The sequence below is a fragment of the Mauremys mutica genome, chromosome 23 (assembly GCF_020497125.1).
Source record: "Mauremys mutica isolate MM-2020 ecotype Southern chromosome 23, ASM2049712v1, whole genome shotgun sequence".
Taxonomy (NCBI): domain Eukaryota; kingdom Metazoa; phylum Chordata; order Testudines; family Geoemydidae; genus Mauremys; species Mauremys mutica.
This window is the reverse complement of record NC_059094.1, coordinates 13,634,749-13,651,861: the sequence shown is the minus strand read 5'-3', so window position 1 is coordinate 13,651,861 and position 17,113 is coordinate 13,634,749. Positions and strand designations below refer to the sequence as shown.

Sequence of the window (17,113 nt, the reverse complement as noted above, 5' to 3'; positions counted from 1 at the left end):
CATGTCTGGTTGTTTTGTTTCTTAAAAGAATTGTATAAATGAATCACTTATTGCTCCAGCCTCACATTATACATTTTGCACTAAGATTGAATTTCAGCATGGGAAGGATTGTACTTAAGATAAGGAAAGAGGTGATTCTGTTAATATCTTCTGAAGATGCTTGATTCTGAGGTAAGAGATACTGAAAGAGGGGAGACTTCAGCAGTATTTTGAAGATGAGTACTCTGCCTGAGCTGACCAGGTAGTAAAGATTTTTGTGCAGATGGTGACTGTAGGGGAGATATTTAATGTATGGCTCAATTGGTGGGGCAGTGGGGAGAGACATTAAATTTTATGCCTGGGAATGATAGTGGAAATGTACATTGGAAGAGGCAGAGGAAAACATTTAGTGGAGATAGCAACTAGAAATGTTTCCTCATACTGTTGTCTGTGACCACCAGTTGTATCTTGTCTTGCATTTGGACTGTAAGCTCTTTTAGGCAGGGGACTACCTTTGTGGTGTTTGTACAGCACCTAGCACATTGATGTCCTAATCTATTACTGGGGTTGGTAGGTGCTGTGAGACAAATAAAAAAGGATAGCTGTAGAGCTAGGTAGACTTAATCAATAGTATAGAAGTGACAGTTGAAGCTATAGGACAGGGTTTCAGAAAAAAATGAATGAGTATTTTTCTCAACAACAAAAACCCTCTTGTTCCATACAGCCTCTTAACTATCTCCTACAGTACCCATGAGCACACTTTCTGGGAGATGGATCACTATTTGAAAGTAACTATCCTGAGTTTTTACACCAATGAAACCATTTGCTAATTTCTAGCTGCTTTATAAATTTTATAGGGCAGTTGGTCACTTGAGACTAGTTAATATGAAGGTCAAACTATAACACAAGTTATTTGTTCCTTATTTTTACTGTTTCTTCAAAATTGTCTTTTTTCTAACGGAGAAAGTGTGTGCTTTTTTGCTGGCTGAAATGTATTTTTACACAAGTGTCAAGTCTTCCCTAGTTTTGCTAGTGAGTCTGGCCTCAAACCAAAACCCCCACTATACATGGTTGGGATAGGTTTAAAAAGTCTTCATACCCATTTAACACCAATGCTTGAAAGGAAAACTCTTTGCAAGAGATTGTCCTTCCCTTCACAACTGAAGCCTGAACTTAAATCCAGGTGATATTCATGTCAGTTTTTTTTAAATACACAATCCATACATTTTTCAATGTTCCACTTCCGTCAAATCCAGTATGTGTAATGAACAATTATAAAAATCCAGATTTAAACTCATTAATGCAAAGTGAATAACTGGAATTAGAAAAACCAAAGTTTTTCCCCCTGAGGAGGTGGTTCTGTGTTCATATAGTATCTACCATGATGAGATCCTGGGTACTAAAGAATAGTGCTTAAGACATTCCAAGAGCAGTGGATTTAAACATTCTGCTCTTCAGTAGTGTAGCACATTTTTTTCACAGATTAATGGTATAACAGTATGGTGGACACTAGAAAGATACCATTTAAATTCTCTGCTTCAGCTTTCAATTTCCCCATGTTAACTTGCACTTCAGTTAAATAATCCCTATTTATAAAAAGCAAATTTAGCCCAAAGTATAAAAATAACCTCCATTGACACACATGGGCCTGGAAGGATGGCCTACTTGCTCAGCCTTAGTTTAGGATTCAGGAAACCTATGTTCAATTCCTTGCTCCCCCAGACTTCCTGTGATTTTGGGCAAGTCACATGGGGCCAGAAATTTTTAAACAGAATCTAGGCCCTCCAACTCCTATTGGAATTCATTTGGTCTCTCTGACTTGAGTCCTCATCTATAAAATGTAGATAATAGATTTCCTATCTCACGGGGTTGTTGCACGGTGCTCAAATACTACTGTAACAAGGGCCCCTTTTAAAATTGCTTAGATGTAGGATACTTATAATTGTGAGGATCAGCTGCCTACCAAGAACAGGTAGGGATTTGATTTGCTATACTCAAGCCTTTACAAATTTAACAGAGTTATATGAAATGAATAGTTGAAAATGGGTGAGAAAAAGACCCCTAATACAACAGACTACAAACCAGGACAGCCTGAAAGTTATTCACTGAAAAGTTTTTTCTGTTGTCTCAGATCTAGTTAATATATTTCAGATAGCTCAGCAATTTACAACTAGTAGAACTAGAGCAAATTTCACTTCTGAAATTTGTATTTTAGTGTGAAGATTACAGTATTAGTTCATACGTGTCAACCCTTAGTCTTTAATTTGAAATTTTATTCAAACAATGCCATGAAAACACCCAATGCTGCTTAGATTAAAACTCCTAGCTAGAGATAAACTATTTATTTGAAATAAATGCTAGCGTTATTCCGGCTTGTGAGTTGCTGCTATCAGCATCTCAGTAAGTGAACATTTGAAAGGAAGATTTCTATTCCTGGTTGAAATACAAAATCTTTCTGTATGCATTTGACACTACAGCTGCCACTCAAATTATTATGCTTTCAGTGTCAGCTACAAGTTTTAATGCCAGCTATTCAAAAAAACCTATCCAAAATACTAGACTGACTGTGATAAGACTACAAATTAATTGTAAAACAAGGAAAAAATGCCATTTTTCACATCAACTTGTGTTGAAAGGAAAAAACATGAAAGCTGCATATGATCTGATAAATAGAAAGCCAATACGGTTTTCCAGATGTGAACAACACAATAAAAAAACCTATATTCCAAGCACAAGACACAACAGGAAATTTGAAAGAACATTAACTCTTGTTCATAGCTGCAACTTCAAAACAAAGTTTCTTTCCATATCTTAACCTCCCGGTGGGTCTGCTATTGATGAATACGCTTTGGCTCCACAAACAGGCCCAAGGAAAGTCTGTTCACAGGTATTTCAAGGTAGGATGACCACTACAGCTGTGGTCATTCAGAAGGTGCTTTCAGGGTATAGCCAAAACCCTGTACATTTTATTCCCAATTCACAGACTTATTTAAACAGATAGAAAATTTAAGGCAGGATGGTGACGTGTACAAATAAAACATCTTTTCCCCAAATACACAACAGGTTACAGTCTTCCCTCACCATACACACATCCTCAAATGTGAATGTCTTCAAACAAATCTGATAGCAGCTGTCTAGAAGCTTTTTAAGAGCACTGCTATATTTTTTGCATTTATCTTGTTAGAGTATTAGTGGGATATTATACTCCTAAAATGTTGAATTTTATATTCCTTCATACTTTTAAATATTTTGTGCAGTGTTCCTGACAAACTAAATATGTAAGTTCTGTAATACACTGCAATCCTAGTTATAACTTCCAACTGTCCTCTAACATGTTTCAAGCTATAGCAATACAAAATTCATTTTCAACATTTTGAGAGGCTCTTTTCAAGAGCAGAAGTGTCAAAACGTGTAAACTTTCTGACTCTAAATAAGCTTTCATAATGTACATTTAAACACAGATGTACAAGTATTTAAAAGGCACATAACGGATAAACATCTATGCTGTTTCAATGACACCTGTATTTACCACCAGTCCTAATCTGAACACACAGCTACTTTATCCATTGTGGTTGAAGATTTTAATTAAAATTAACAGTTGGGTGCGTGGACTTTTGGATTTAATCCTAGACACATGGAATAGAAGTTCCAGTAGAGCTGTCTGTTACTGTTGAAACAAACCTTTATGCTACAATTGTTATGGACTGCAGCTCCCTCCCCCTTTAAAAAAAAACAAAACTAAAACATTCTATTTCACTTCTACAGAATCTGCATTAGGTGCAAATTCTAGTTTACCACAGAAAAGTGCAATTCCCACCCCCTTCACCGCTCCAAAGATGTATATACATATTGTTTTGCAGTATTCACACATTCCTGCAGAAAGCTTGCACAAGAGGGGCTTATTTGCTCTTAGAGCAGGAATAAGGTGTGTGCATTGGGGATGGATGATGTGTCTGCAGGGGCTGACTTGCACAAATATACGAACATTCCCTCTCTCCTTGGCCACGTCCCAATAATCCCCTTCCTGGCTGAAAGGCTCCACAGAACAGTCTTTTCAACATTTTTTCCCCATTGGAGCAAGAACTAGGGTACCATCTTCACTCTTGCAACGTTGTGAGTTTGTGCTCAACTTTTCTGGCTTGCTCATGTGCACAAGTCAAGTTAGTCATGCTACAGTTGACTTCAATCGAGCTGGCTTTTCAAAATAAAGACTTTCTATTGGATAGATTTTATATTTTTAGAGCAATCTACACTATAACCACTGAGTCAGTTTTGGTTTTTAGCACTGTACAATTTTCCAAAATAGTCAATTTCTCTTTTGCTGTTAATATCCTATAAAACAATTCATTATAAGTATAGGCCCCAATCTTATCTACATGCTTAAAATTCATTTAAGCCACTACACTTTTGTTTTCCAAGATTGGGAGTCCACAGTAAATTTTATCAGGACATTTCCCCTTTTTGCACAAGTTACAATAATTTAATAAAGCATTGTATGCTCTACTATTGCCAAAAGCCATCTCAGGCTTTGAGAGGTTGAAGAAAAGAAAAAATAGAATTCTTACATAAAACTTAATTTTTACTATCATCTACCAGATAAACGCCTGTTTTACAGTGCATGACATGGTAAGTGTAAGTAACTGCTAGCTGTTATCTAGAAATTTTGTTCCCTCATGCATCTTTAAATTCTGCTTAACAACCCATGATTTGTCTACTGCATTATCTCAAATATGACAAATGGGGGAAATCTGTATATTTGTTAAGCAACCTTGATCATGGAAATTAGGATAAATCTCTTTTGCATTATTAGGCCAAAGATACACTTAACATTATTTCACACATTAACCCTCTTTAAAAAAAAAAGTACATTGGTATCTAGACAGACAAAATAAATGGATTCCTGTTCTACTTTACCACTAAAACCTTAAAGAAGCACCTGACTTCACAGAGGATGCATGGCCTTGTTCCTAACGCTGCTCTAGAATCAAATTTTCTAAAGCTACAATAACTCCAGTGGATCAGTATTTCCTTCATTTTTTTTTTATTACAGCATGTTTGCTAAATTTACAGCAAGCAGAAAATAAGCTGGGTCTTTAGTTATTTTGATCAAAACATTGATGTTTTAAAGGTAGTACACAATATTTGTTAAAAAGAACATATAAAAATACCTTTTTAGAAGCCCCTATATGAAAGAAAATACAAAGTTTAATCCCACAACTTTTCTCTGCTAGAGCTGCACGCTACTGCTAGTTTTAAATAGACTTTGTTGTTTTTAAACTATACATCCAGGAAAGTCTACAAAATTAAAGGAACGTGCATATAAATGATTGCATAGCAGAACATGAACATTAACTGCAAAGAGTAAAGAAAAAAGTTAGAAATACTATCAAGTATACAAAGGTTCTAGAATCAACCCCTTAAGCACATTCAACAGCCAGTATTGCTGTCTGTTTCCTCAATGGCCCTGCTGAAATTACTAAAACCAAAACCTAAAAGTAATTCTCAAAAAAGGAAACTTTTCACCAACGTCTTCATACACTACTATATAGACAGCAAGGAACATAAGGTGTTTGACACTGGCTTGTTTTTTCCCTATTTAAATTCAAAGCCAGAAGCCATTTTCTTAACAAAACATCTTGCCTTCCAGAGAAATACTTGTGAGATTACATACTGGTATTGTACTATTTTTCACATTAGTTTACTCAAGATACTGTATTTGTGATAAAATAGCTAGAGATGCAGTTCTAATTCACACCCAACTTGAAAGATTTGTCTGTAAGTAATTTAAAATGAAACCTTGTAACCAAAGCACTGTCCAGTCTGGGGATGAAGGGATGTAATTTAGGCTTGTTTGACTAGATAAATTTTTAAGTGTAAAAGCAATCCTTTAGTTATTCACAAAATAGAGAGATGGCTAGAGTTTGATATCTATGAATGCACCAACTAACCACAAGAGTAATTGGCATAAAAGTTTAGTTCTTATATACTGTACACACACAACTTGAAACAAGCTACTTGCATCTAACAGCAGGAAACTAAGCAATTTATGATTAACTGCTCACTAAAATTTAGAATAGATACAAAAACTGAGTAAAATGTACACACATTAACCTAATATTGTAGCTGCTCTGTCATTTGCTTAAATGTGACCTTAATATTTTCAAATGTATATGTTTTTGTTAAACAGCTAATATTAGCAGCTGGGTAAAAACAATGAAGCCCTCTCCTGACAACTATCATGACACTGCGTGATCCCCCATGAATCCTCAAGACGGTGACTCTCCCCAGATACTATATGCAATGTTAGTACCATCTCTACAGATGGTGGGGTTAACAAGAAACTTCAACACCATGTGTCTACTTGCTGTAGGGTGGGCATGAAAAATAGAGATTTCCTCCCTTTAAACAATGGAAACATAATGTTGCCAGTCTATTTCACAGCAGACAGCATTGCACTACAGCTGCCTAGTTTTCCATTCATATTGCAAACTTTTAATACTGAAGAACAAGTTAAACTGCTAGTTTAACTGCTCCACACCAATTTGTACCAATTTCTATGTGGGAGTGAAATTGTAATAGGACAATGTTGCAAATTATGGTCAATCAAGTTATCACCAATGTTTTAAGCATCAAAAAATGCAAATCTTTACAAAAATATACACAGACACCACAATCAAATCAATAGCTGCCCATGACATTTCACGAAGTGGACTCTCTTAGTGGCTTCTCAACACTGTTATTTTAATTATAACCATTGCCTGCTACAGGGAAAACTGACAAAAAGAGAAGTTCTTTTTAGCACTGTTGCAACATCATATTCCTGATAATTTAAGAAAACTGAACTGTGTGTAAATGAATGATTCATGCCTAAAAACAAGATGGTTACACTGTTAGAGGCCACTGGACTTGGGACTAGTCCATGACCGTGATCTGGATTTTGACCTAGATCTAGAGTGTGATCTTGACTGAGATTTGGATCTAGCTGGTTCTTTTTTTCTCGGATCCTTTTCATATCTTGAGCTGGACTTATACTGTGTTTTAGTATCTGTTTTAGAGGTGCCTCTAGATTTGGTGTGAGATGCAGACCTAGAACGTGATTTAGCCTTCATTTCTTTCTTGGGCTGTGACTTGGATCGTGATCTTGAATTGGACTTAGATCTTGAAAAAGATCGATTGCGGTGTTTGAACCTATCAGAATAAAGGGGAGAGAGATTTGAATATAAAAATGCTATTCTTAGACATCTAGTACATTTTTTAAACCATTTTTGCAGGAGTAAATTTTTTAATCTAAAGTTAAGGATTATAGTAATCTAGTTCTGAATTTAAACGGTGTAAAATTTTTTATTTTTTTTTACCTATCATTGTCCGAACGGCTCCTGCTACGCCGAGGTCTTCCAGTAGGTCTACTGCTAAAAAGGTACATCAGAAAAAGTAAACGGTGACAAATACCTTTGTATTTATATAGATGATTAATAAGTTTAGTTTTTTTGAGATGTGCATTTGCTTTTAATTCTTTAATATGAAGCACAGAATTGTATTTCATTCAATATTTCTGTTTTGATGAAGCATGCAAAATACAGTAACTCCCACACATGTGATTACAAAGTGAGCATACAAAAAAAGTATTCAAAATGTTAACAACTAAATAGTCAGTATGTTTTTTCTTCTCCAACTGACTGCTGTGTAGTTGAAGTCAAACACTACACTTACTTTCTAGGACTATAAGATCTTCTATAGTTGTAATCAAAAGAACGACTTCTAGACCTCCTCCTTTCATAACTCCGGCTTCTAGATCGCCTATATCTGTCATAGTCATCATAGCGAGAAGAACTGTACACGTTTCTCCCTTCCTTGGCTTTCATTTGATTTGGAGCTGCAGAAAAATAGCAATATTTAACATTTTTGTTAAAAAAATATCAAATGTAACTTTCTAATTTCTAGATCAGTTCTCCCTGCCCCTTCCTTTGAATTTCCATTATGCATTAGTGGGGGCATCCGTTTCCAAAAATCAATTTAAGTGGGCTCAATTCCTGAGTCAAGACAATGCATTTTGATGAAGACCGGAAGGGACACATGTGAGAGATGTAAAAATGGTTGCACAACATCTTTATGCCCCATTACTACTGTTTAGAGCAGCATTGGGGCTGCTGTAAATTGTGTCCAGTTGCCAGCTGTGAATGATGATTTGGGTAACAGAGTATTGCTTGGATGTAGCAGTGCTTCAGCCATACCCCTGCCCACATATACCAACTGGTAGTAAAGAGCTGGTTATGCTGGTTCTATCCCATTGGAGAAAATCTTATAATCTTCAGTTGGCCTGTTAGTAGAGCTTCATGGCCCTATTATGTGTTGATATTTCTGAATTCAGTTAAGAGGACAGTCAACTAGAAATCTAGTCAATTTTTAAAGAAATCCGCAAAAAGTTTCAGGTATTACACCCACCCCACAGTCTACTGATTTTTGCAGCCTTTTATTTTTTTTTTAAAATAGAAAACAAAGTTTCTCCTTTTTTGGCAGACCAACAACGGAATCTATACAAGGAAAGGCAGCAAAAAGTCTTGTAGCACCTTATAGACTCTTTGCTGCTTTTACAGATCCAGACTAACACGGCTACCCCTCTGATACTATACAAGGAAAGTGGTGAAACTGATTATACACAAAGGTAAACAAGAGTGAAGTATAAATTGATTATGACCTTTCAACCAAAATTGGCAGGAAATAGGCTTGGTCCTGTTCTATTTTTCCCCCCAAAAGGGGGCAAGGGGAGATGAGAAATAGCAGCACACTACTACTACTATATTGTATTTTCCCCTTGAATTAAATGCACCTTTAAAAAAATATAAAATAAAAAATATATGGAGATATACCTATCTCATAGAACTGGAAGGAACCCCGAAAGGTCATCGAGTCCAGGCCCCTGCCTTCACTAGCAGGACCCTCATCCAAATATGAAGCAATATTGGGTATATTAACCTCACACTGCTATGCTTCAATGTATATTTTAAATATTTTCCATGTTGCAATGAAGCCAGTGTCTGGAATCACACACTTGTGATGTGTGCACTAGCAGTTATCAAATGCATGGTAAGGGGTTAATTCATTTTCCTAAAGAAACTTTAAGGCGATGTTATATCCCACCCCTCCCCCCAAAAAAACCCAAACATTCAGGACTGAATTTTGTCCTTGCATGCATACAATTCCCATTTACTTCAAGGGTTTCATGCAATTTTTTGTGGGAGAACATAACAGGTATATTGTTTCTCCGATACTTTGTACTGCAAGATCCTTGTCTGACATATCAGACAAATAGACTAAATTTGCATATACATGTTTTAGAATACTAACATGTTACAAGTTTCTTGTAATGCATTCTTAAAATCAGCCATTTTCTGAAGAATAATACTTAATACAACCACATTAGTTCTGTTATTAAAACTGGAATAAGACTACTTACTTTCAATTATATGGTAAACACCAAAGATTTTTTATACCATATGCCATATTAAGTGTGAAACTGATTATGCAAATTAAGTATTTTGGATTCAGAACCATCAAAACATTTCATTTTGATGTCGAAACAAAGTAAATATATTAATTTATTAGGGCTGTTGATTAATCGGAGTTAACTTATGCGATTAACTCAAAAACTAATTGTGATTAATTGCACTGTTAAACAATATCAATTGAAATGTATTAAATATCTTGGACTTTTTTCTACATTTTCAAATATATTGATTTCTATTACAACACAGAATACAAAGTGTACAGTGTTCACTTTATATTGTTTGATAATTTTTACAGTGCAAATATTTGTAAACAAAACAGTATTTTTCAATTCACCTCATACAAGTACTGTAGTGCAATCTAAGTGTAACTTACAAATGCAGATTTTTTTTTGTTACGTAGTGCACTCAAAAACAAAACAATGTAAAACTTTAGCGCCTACAAGTCCACTTAGTCCTACTTCTTGTTGAGCCAATCGCTAAGACAAACAAGTTTTCTGCCTGCTTCTTACTTACAATGTCACTGAAAGTGAGAACAGGCGTTCGCATGGCACTTTTGTAGCTGGCGTTGCAAGGTATTTACATGACAGATATGCTAAACATTCGTATGTTTCGGCCACTATTCTAGAGGACATGCTTCCATGCTGATGATGCTCGTTAAAAAAAGAATGTGTTAATTACATTTGACTGAACTCCTTGGGGAAGAACTATACGTCTCCTGTTCTGTTTTACCCGCATTCTGCCATATATTTCATGTTATAGCAGTCTCAGACAACTCAGCACACATTCGTTTTAAGAACACTTTCACAGCAGATTTGACAAAATGCAAAGAAGGTACCAATGAGAGATTTCTAAAAATAGCTACAGCACTGGACCCAAGGTTTAAGAATCTGAAGTGCTGTCCGAAATCTGAGAGGGACGAGGCATGGACCACGCTTTCAGAAGTCTTAAAAGAGCAACACTCAGATGTGGAAACTACAGAACCCAAATCAACCTTCTGCTGGTGACATCTGACTCAGATGATGAAAATGAACATACGTTGGTTCACTCTGCTTTGGATCATTATTGAGCAGAACCTGTCGTCAGCATGGATGCGTGTCCTCTGGAATGGTGGTTGAAGCATGAAGGGACATATGAATCTTTAGCGCATCTGGCACGGAAATACCTTGCGACGCCAGCTACAACAGTGCCATGAGAACGCCTGTTCTCACTTTCAGGTGACATTGTAAAGAAAAAGCGAGCAGCAGCATCTCCTGCAAATTGTAACCAAACTCGTTTGTCTGAGCAATTGGCTGAAGTAGGAATGAGTGGACTTGTAGGCTCTAAAGTTTTACACTGTTTTGTTTTTGAATGCAGTTATTTTTTATACACAATTCTACATTTGTAAGTTCAACTTTCATGATAAAGAGACTGCACTACAGTACTTGTATTAGGTGAATTGAAAAATACTATTTTGGTTTTTTTACAGTGCAAATATTTGTAATAAAATATAAAGTGAGCACTGTATACTTCGTGGTCTATGTTGTAATTGAAATCAATAGATTTGAAAATGTAGAAAACCTTAAATATTTAAAGAAAGGGTATTCTATTATTAACAACTCAATTCGTTTTTTCTAAATCGCCTGACAGCCCTATAATTTATATTAAAATAGTATACAGACGCTCCCCGACTTACGCAAGACGTTCCGTTCTGACTATCCTAACATTAAGGATATAACTATATACTGATACTACACACAAAGGCACTTACTTTTCCGATCACCCTGCGCAAACTGGATTTCTATCTGCCGGCCACAAATCCACTTCCGGTCCAAATTATGGAGGGCATCTTCAGCATCACGGACATCTTCAAATGTGCTAAGTGTTAAGGTACTTGGGAATTTGAGTAGTTAACTTCAAGTTGACAGCTTTTCCTGGATTTTTAATCTTGCTATAGGGCACACTAAAAACTGTCTCCCATTAACTGTAAGGTTGTAGGAGAATTTTTAGAGAGAGGAATACAATACAAATCTTGTGATATGGGTACAACCAAGAGTATTTATCCTTTAATGAACAATCACCATGTAACTCCATAGCCTTCTTTTCTCCCATACATACTGATGTATCAAAAGTAGTTAAAGAAGGTTAGTTATCAGTGATCTGATTCTCTAGGTTTGCCTTACCCCCCCCAAAAAAAGGGAGGAGGGGAGAATGCTAACTCTTAAAATGCTTAAGCAACATTAGTGAAAAGTGAAAATTCTGCATTCATTACACTTATTCCCCTTTTCACTTACTCCTTTAAAACTGATTATGACTTTCAGCAATTGTTACTCAAATATAGACCACCATATTCTATTAAAGAATAACGCATATACTGGAACATTAAGCTATGGCTTAGTTGTTCAATAATGTAATCATCAATATCTTTAATCCATAAGACTGTTCACTGTAATTCCTCAGTCTAGCTGATTTGAAAGAATAAATCATCTGTATTGGTCTGCATAACCAACTTCGTCCATCATCTCCTGGGTACCATATAGGTATACTTATCTTGATAAATAAACCAAGAATGAATGCATTTCATTCAAGACAGTTACAATTTCAATACAACCCACAAGTGAAATATTACAGGTTCTGTCAACAGACTAAACCAGAATAATTTATCAAGTTACCACTTACATGAGAAACAGAAAAAAAAACCTGTTATTCTGTAGGATACATCAGGTATGACTCCTTTAATCTTGGCCACCATTCAACTTCATCTTGACCTTTAACTCTTTAAGTGCTTGTCAGAAGGACTTGTCATGAGATGCTTGGTCAAAAATGACAGATGGCTTTATCTTTTACTTTGAAAAACAACCTTTTCCCCCTTTTGTAGATAAAGCGAAGCTTTGTCTCCCATTATGGCTTGTCCTTCTTCCAGCTTTTCTTTACTTTTTCTTTTCCCAAACTCTCCCTTCTCTTCAAGCCTGATCCTTAAGAGGTCTTTGGCTTGTCTACTTGCCTTAATTGTTGAACTCTACTCTAAAGGTTCTTTCATGCTTTCTCTTTGGGGTCGCCATTACTGTACAGCTTTACATTCTCTGAGGCAACAACAGAGGACAGTAAATTAGGGGACAATATTAAAGAAAGAAGTTTACCTCATTTTTTATACAAACTGCTTTTGATCAAGTGATTCCAGTTTCCATGTTTTTAAATTAACAGTGAATACCAGCCACAATTTGCTAAGCACAAGAACAAATTTACTTTCAGCATCAGTTATATTAAAAATGCGGTAGACACTTCTGAGTCAGTGATAATTGTCATTTAAATCATATAGTATCAATTCGAGTGACAGATATTCAACAAAATAGCTCTTATCTTACTGGATCTGGTTTAAAGTTTTGCAAAAAAGGTAAAGAGCAATTTGCGAGGAGTTAATCTTCAAAAAAAATGGAATACACCACAATAAGACATTAGAAACAACACAAAAGTAAACTGCTTTTTCATTTAGATTTGTTACCTCTTACACAAACTTGAATTTCAAACTTCAACACCCCTCACTAATCAGCCATCTGAAGAAAGGATATTGAACGTAAGCAAATCCTCTTGGACGACGAGTGTAGAAATCAAGTGGAACGTACACATCAACTATCGGCCCATAACGACCAAACTCACGACGCAAGTCTTCAGACCTGAAATACCATAAATACATTTTTATATATTCTCTCACTTTTTACATTTAAGTTGCAAACTGAAATATTTAAAGAAACTATTGAAAAATCTTTAATCAAATAATATGGGCAAAGCATGCTTTTAGAACTAACTAGATGATGAAGTACAAAAAAAAACTAAAAAAAATTCTGAGTAATTAATCTTTGTGATAAAATTAATCAGAATTAAAAACCTGATCTGAATTATACATCAACTGTAGGGGCTTCGCTAAAGCTCCCAAGGTGTTTAGAATCTTGGAATAATTAAAATTTTATGCTAGCAGCTTGGAATCTGAAAACTCATTATAATTCAATATTGGGCAACTGTAAATGGAGAAAATACATGTAATGGTGTATTTAGTAAACAGTATTGAATTAATTGAAGGTGGGTGGGAAAGAAGAAGAAACAGCAGGTCTGGTATAAAAAATTTAAGAAAAAGCTTCTCTAAGACTTCTAATTCCACATTTTTGCACCATGAAAACAGAAAGTTACAACATTTGGAAACTCAAGAAAGAACCTCAAAAATAATCATTCTATCTCACCAGGTGAATTTCAGATATATCAAACAACAAAACTAGTCTAAAGCAGCCATTCAAGCCACTAAGAGTTAATTGCTTCATGGAGGTGATCTAACAAAAGAGTAATTCTGTTCAATAGGTCTGTCGCTATTTGGAATCATCCCCTCTTCCCCTCCAACATCATCAACTCTCTCATACAGATTTCATTGCATAAAATAGTCATGGCTGGGAAAGTCAATAATGAAAAGTTACCACTATTTATCTCTCTTCCTCAGAGTCTGGGGAAGAATGCATGACACACACCAGTCATAAGAACACAGGAGGTAAACAAAGATTCAATAGGAAATCTCAACATCATGGTATCTGTACAAAGGACAGAGTTTTCACGGCACGTTACAGAAAGGGACCAAATAGGTTCCCCATTCTCTTCAAAATTTATATGTAATAGTTTTCTTCCTCAACTGTTCTGGTCATTAAATAAGTTTCACTCTAAAACTAATCACCTGTCTTTCCTCTGTGATTATATTTGTGACCACACAAAAAAGGCCGTCACACATAACCTGTTTCCAATTCAGAACTATTAGTATCATAGGGAAAAAAATGCAACTCCTACTCCATACCATAATTTCTACTTCAATGTTATTTATTGCATGACTCCTTTACGGTACATTATTTTCCTGATAGCAAGTTAAACAATATACCCGTAGACCTTAATCCTGCATTCCACAAAAACAACACTCTTACTGACTTAAATAGGATTTATAGAGAAATCTCTGACCTTTAATATATAAATATACTTAATACAAAGAACAGGGAAATACGATAACATAAGCAGTTTGCTAAAAATACCCAGACTACAAATGAGAAAAATAGATGCTGTACTTCCCCTGCTTGATGAAATAAAAGTTACAGCAGTCTCACGTATATCTCACGTATATCTCACTTTTACTTTAGACAACTCCACCCCTTGTTTATTTCTCTCTAATTACTGAAAACTCACAAAATCAACACTTTACAGAACAATTAAGCGCAGTAACATCCTATCCAAATAGGAACAACACTACGCGCGGGTGTGGGGGGAGCGCAGCTTCTGTGCACTAAGAACCTCTGGTGCTTTTTCAGCTCACGGCAATCGCGGTTTCTCCTGAGGTTCTACTCTACTCTCGAGGGGGAAATATTTGAAACCAGCGGTCGTTGGGGAGCTGCCCGTGATGGTGCACACATGTCCTGGAGCACAGAGTCTGGCCTCCAGGTTACTCTCCCAACCCCTGCCTCGTGGTGAGCCAGCGCAGGTTAATCCGCGGGGTCTCTACGGCTCTCCCGCTTTTCGTTAAGTTTTCCCTCCCTGGTTTTGTTCGGCTGTTTCTGAACTCGGTGCTCTGGGTGAAGCGGCTGTGAGCCGGGGAGGGAGGGTTAAAACGGGAGGCATGCGAAGAATGGAGGCTATGAGAAGGATGGGGAAGGAGGAGGAAGCGGCCTGGGTCTCCTTTCCCCTTCCTCAGGGAACCCCCCCCCTCCCATGTGGTGGCTGCCTGCGCGGCCTAGTGAGCCCGCCAAAGCCCGCGCAGCCCTCGCGCCATGCTCCGGCCCGCGGCCCCTCCCAGCGCCCCCGCCCGCCTGCCCGAGCCCCCTTCCCTGGATCCCCCCCGCACTTACACACACCTGGTGTCGTCGGCCACATTCCGCACGAACAGCGAGGTGTTGGGGGGGCGCAGGTAGCGGGACATGGCGGCGGCGGCGGCTCCCAGGCAGGGCCCAGACGCGGACGAGAAAAGAGGAGCGAAGCGACTCTCCTGAGAGAGACAGCGCCACCACTATCAACGGCCTCGCCGCCTCTCGCGAGACTGCGGGGCGCTTCCGGCGAGAGCGCAGCCCGAACAAGGAGGAGGGGAGGTGGAAGAAAGAGAGCAGGCGCCAAACTGCCAGCCCCCCCCGGCCACACCTCGCTTTGCGCATGCGCCAAGTCCTCTCTGGGCGGTGCGCACGCGTCGAACCCTCTATCCTCCTTGCGTCGCCCCCTGCTCTTGGGATCCTCCCGCCTCTTTTTTTCCGCACATGCACCGCCCGCCACTTATCCAGCGCATGCGTTGCCCGATGGCGCCCGCTTTACCCGCGCTTGCTGTCTCGCGCGGCAGTAGCGTTCTCTTGGCCCGTGCGCGCCGCCTGATCCCTTTCCCGCCAGAACAGAGCTGAGGCGCTGAGCGCGCGCCTGACTCTCCCCTCCCAGGCGAGAAATGGGGAAGGTGGCGAGAGGGGAACCGGCGCCTGAGGGGCAGCTTCAGCCATGTTGCTGGCTGCTGCTGTGAGGGGCAGAGAGCCCCCCACACCGTTACTGTAAAGCACCACACCCCTCAGTCTAGCCAGACAATAAACCAGGACAGCCCTGCCCTAAATCAAGGGCAGAGTGGTGCACAGGTAGGTGCAGTGATGCAGGGTAACGGTGACCACTGCACCAATCCTCATCCCGCATTCTGCGTGCACAGCCTCAAACGACATGTTTTGTGGCAGGATAAGTCCCTTTACCATGACACTGGCAATTTACAAGGTAACATTGGAATGCTAGTGCTAGCCCACCTTGGATGCCTGCATGGTGTCCAAATCTCAACATGCTGCACCATCCAAAATGCTGACATGTAACCTCTTAGCTGGTGCTGTCAAAACCATACATTTTGGTGCCGTTGCGTCTTGGAACCCTTAGAAACGCCTTGTTGCATCCCAGTGGAAGGTCATGATGTTACACATAGAAGCATCAGTCAGGATGCTTAGCAGGACCAAAAAGTGTCTTCAGGACTCAAGGAGAGAATAGCTGGTAACCCAAGTCACATGATATATGAGCAAGTGGTTGAGAGTCAGGGCTCCTGTGTGCCATACCTGTCTTCGCTACTGACTCACTAGGTGACCTTGGGTAAGTCACTTGACCTTTTTGTACTTTGTTTTACCCATATGTAAAATGGGGATAATTATAGCATTAAGACTATTGTACAGTGCACGGTGCATTACTTGTGCATGGTGCTTTAGACAAATAAATGAGAGGTCACTGACTTCAAATCAACCTCTGTAGTGGCTGAGTTAATGAAGTGCTCATTAAAGAAACCTGTTGAGGTTCAGATCACATTGGGTGTGGTAATGTATAGCAAATCTGAGGAACAGATGGAGACGTCACCACAAGCCACCAGCATTCACTTTCTTTGACCTTTTAACGAACAGACTTTGCTATTGCCTCATTTTAGATGGCGGAACACAAGTAAATCTGTAGCAGCTACAAACACACAGTCCCACTCAGATCCTGTTGTTCTCTCTCACATGCCCAGAATGGTTTGTCATTACTGCACGTTTGACAAGGTTGAGGAAGTGAGATCCCTGGAAAAGGAGGCCTTGTATTGCATTCTGCCAAATAGAAAAGTGTCTTGGTGGTTATTGTGTCTGAGTAACACTGAGTAA

At 38.4% G+C, this 17,113-nt stretch overlaps 2 protein-coding genes across 7 annotated transcripts in view; one reads left to right on the top strand and one right to left on the bottom strand.

Moving 5' to 3' along the window:
* Window positions 1–5,003: 5,003 nt before the first annotated feature.
* SRSF10 (serine and arginine rich splicing factor 10) lies at window positions 5,004–16,320 on the bottom strand. Of its 6 annotated transcripts, none has more exons than XM_044997800.1 (6): window positions 16,247–16,320; window positions 13,031–13,135; window positions 11,233–11,336; window positions 7,690–7,852; window positions 7,335–7,388; window positions 5,004–7,167 (listed from the first exon to the last, which is right to left on the bottom strand). In XM_044997800.1, exons 1-6 carry the CDS (start codon window positions 16,303–16,305, stop codon window positions 6,870–6,872), a joined length of 783 nt encoding a protein of 260 aa, XP_044853735.1. In that variant the 5' UTR covers window positions 16,306–16,320; the 3' UTR covers window positions 5,004–6,869. The 6 variants fall into 6 exon arrangements, with proteins under 6 accessions (XP_044853735.1, XP_044853736.1, XP_044853732.1 ...); XM_044997801.1 differs by lacking the exon at window positions 16,247–16,320 and adding an exon at window positions 15,615–15,643; XM_044997797.1 differs by lacking the exon at window positions 16,247–16,320 and adding an exon at window positions 15,329–15,557 and having other exon boundaries at window positions 7,335–7,385.
* Window positions 15,593–17,113, top strand: part of GRHL3 (grainyhead like transcription factor 3) — a 211,551-nt gene continuing 210,030 nt past the window's right edge. Inside the window, exon 1 of the mRNA XM_044997785.1 lies at window positions 15,593–16,577. The gene's annotated coding sequence lies outside the window, so the exon portion shown is untranslated. The remainder of the gene's footprint in view (window positions 16,578–17,113) is intronic.

Bases quoted from the DNA above. Each gene is read 5' to 3' on its own strand.
- SRSF10 (XM_044997796.1), bottom strand. From the start codon at position 15,399: ATGTCCCGCTACCTGCGCCCCCCCAACACCTCGCTGTTCGTGCGGAAT. The intron at 13,136-15,328 runs GTAAGTGCGGGG...ATGGTATTTCAG, and splicing joins GCCGACGACACCAGGTGTGT to GTCTGAAGACTTGCGTCGTG. The intron at 11,337-13,030 runs ATATCCTTTCTT...AACACTTAGCAC, and splicing joins AGAGGATTTGCTTACGTTCA to ATTTGAAGATGTCCGTGATG.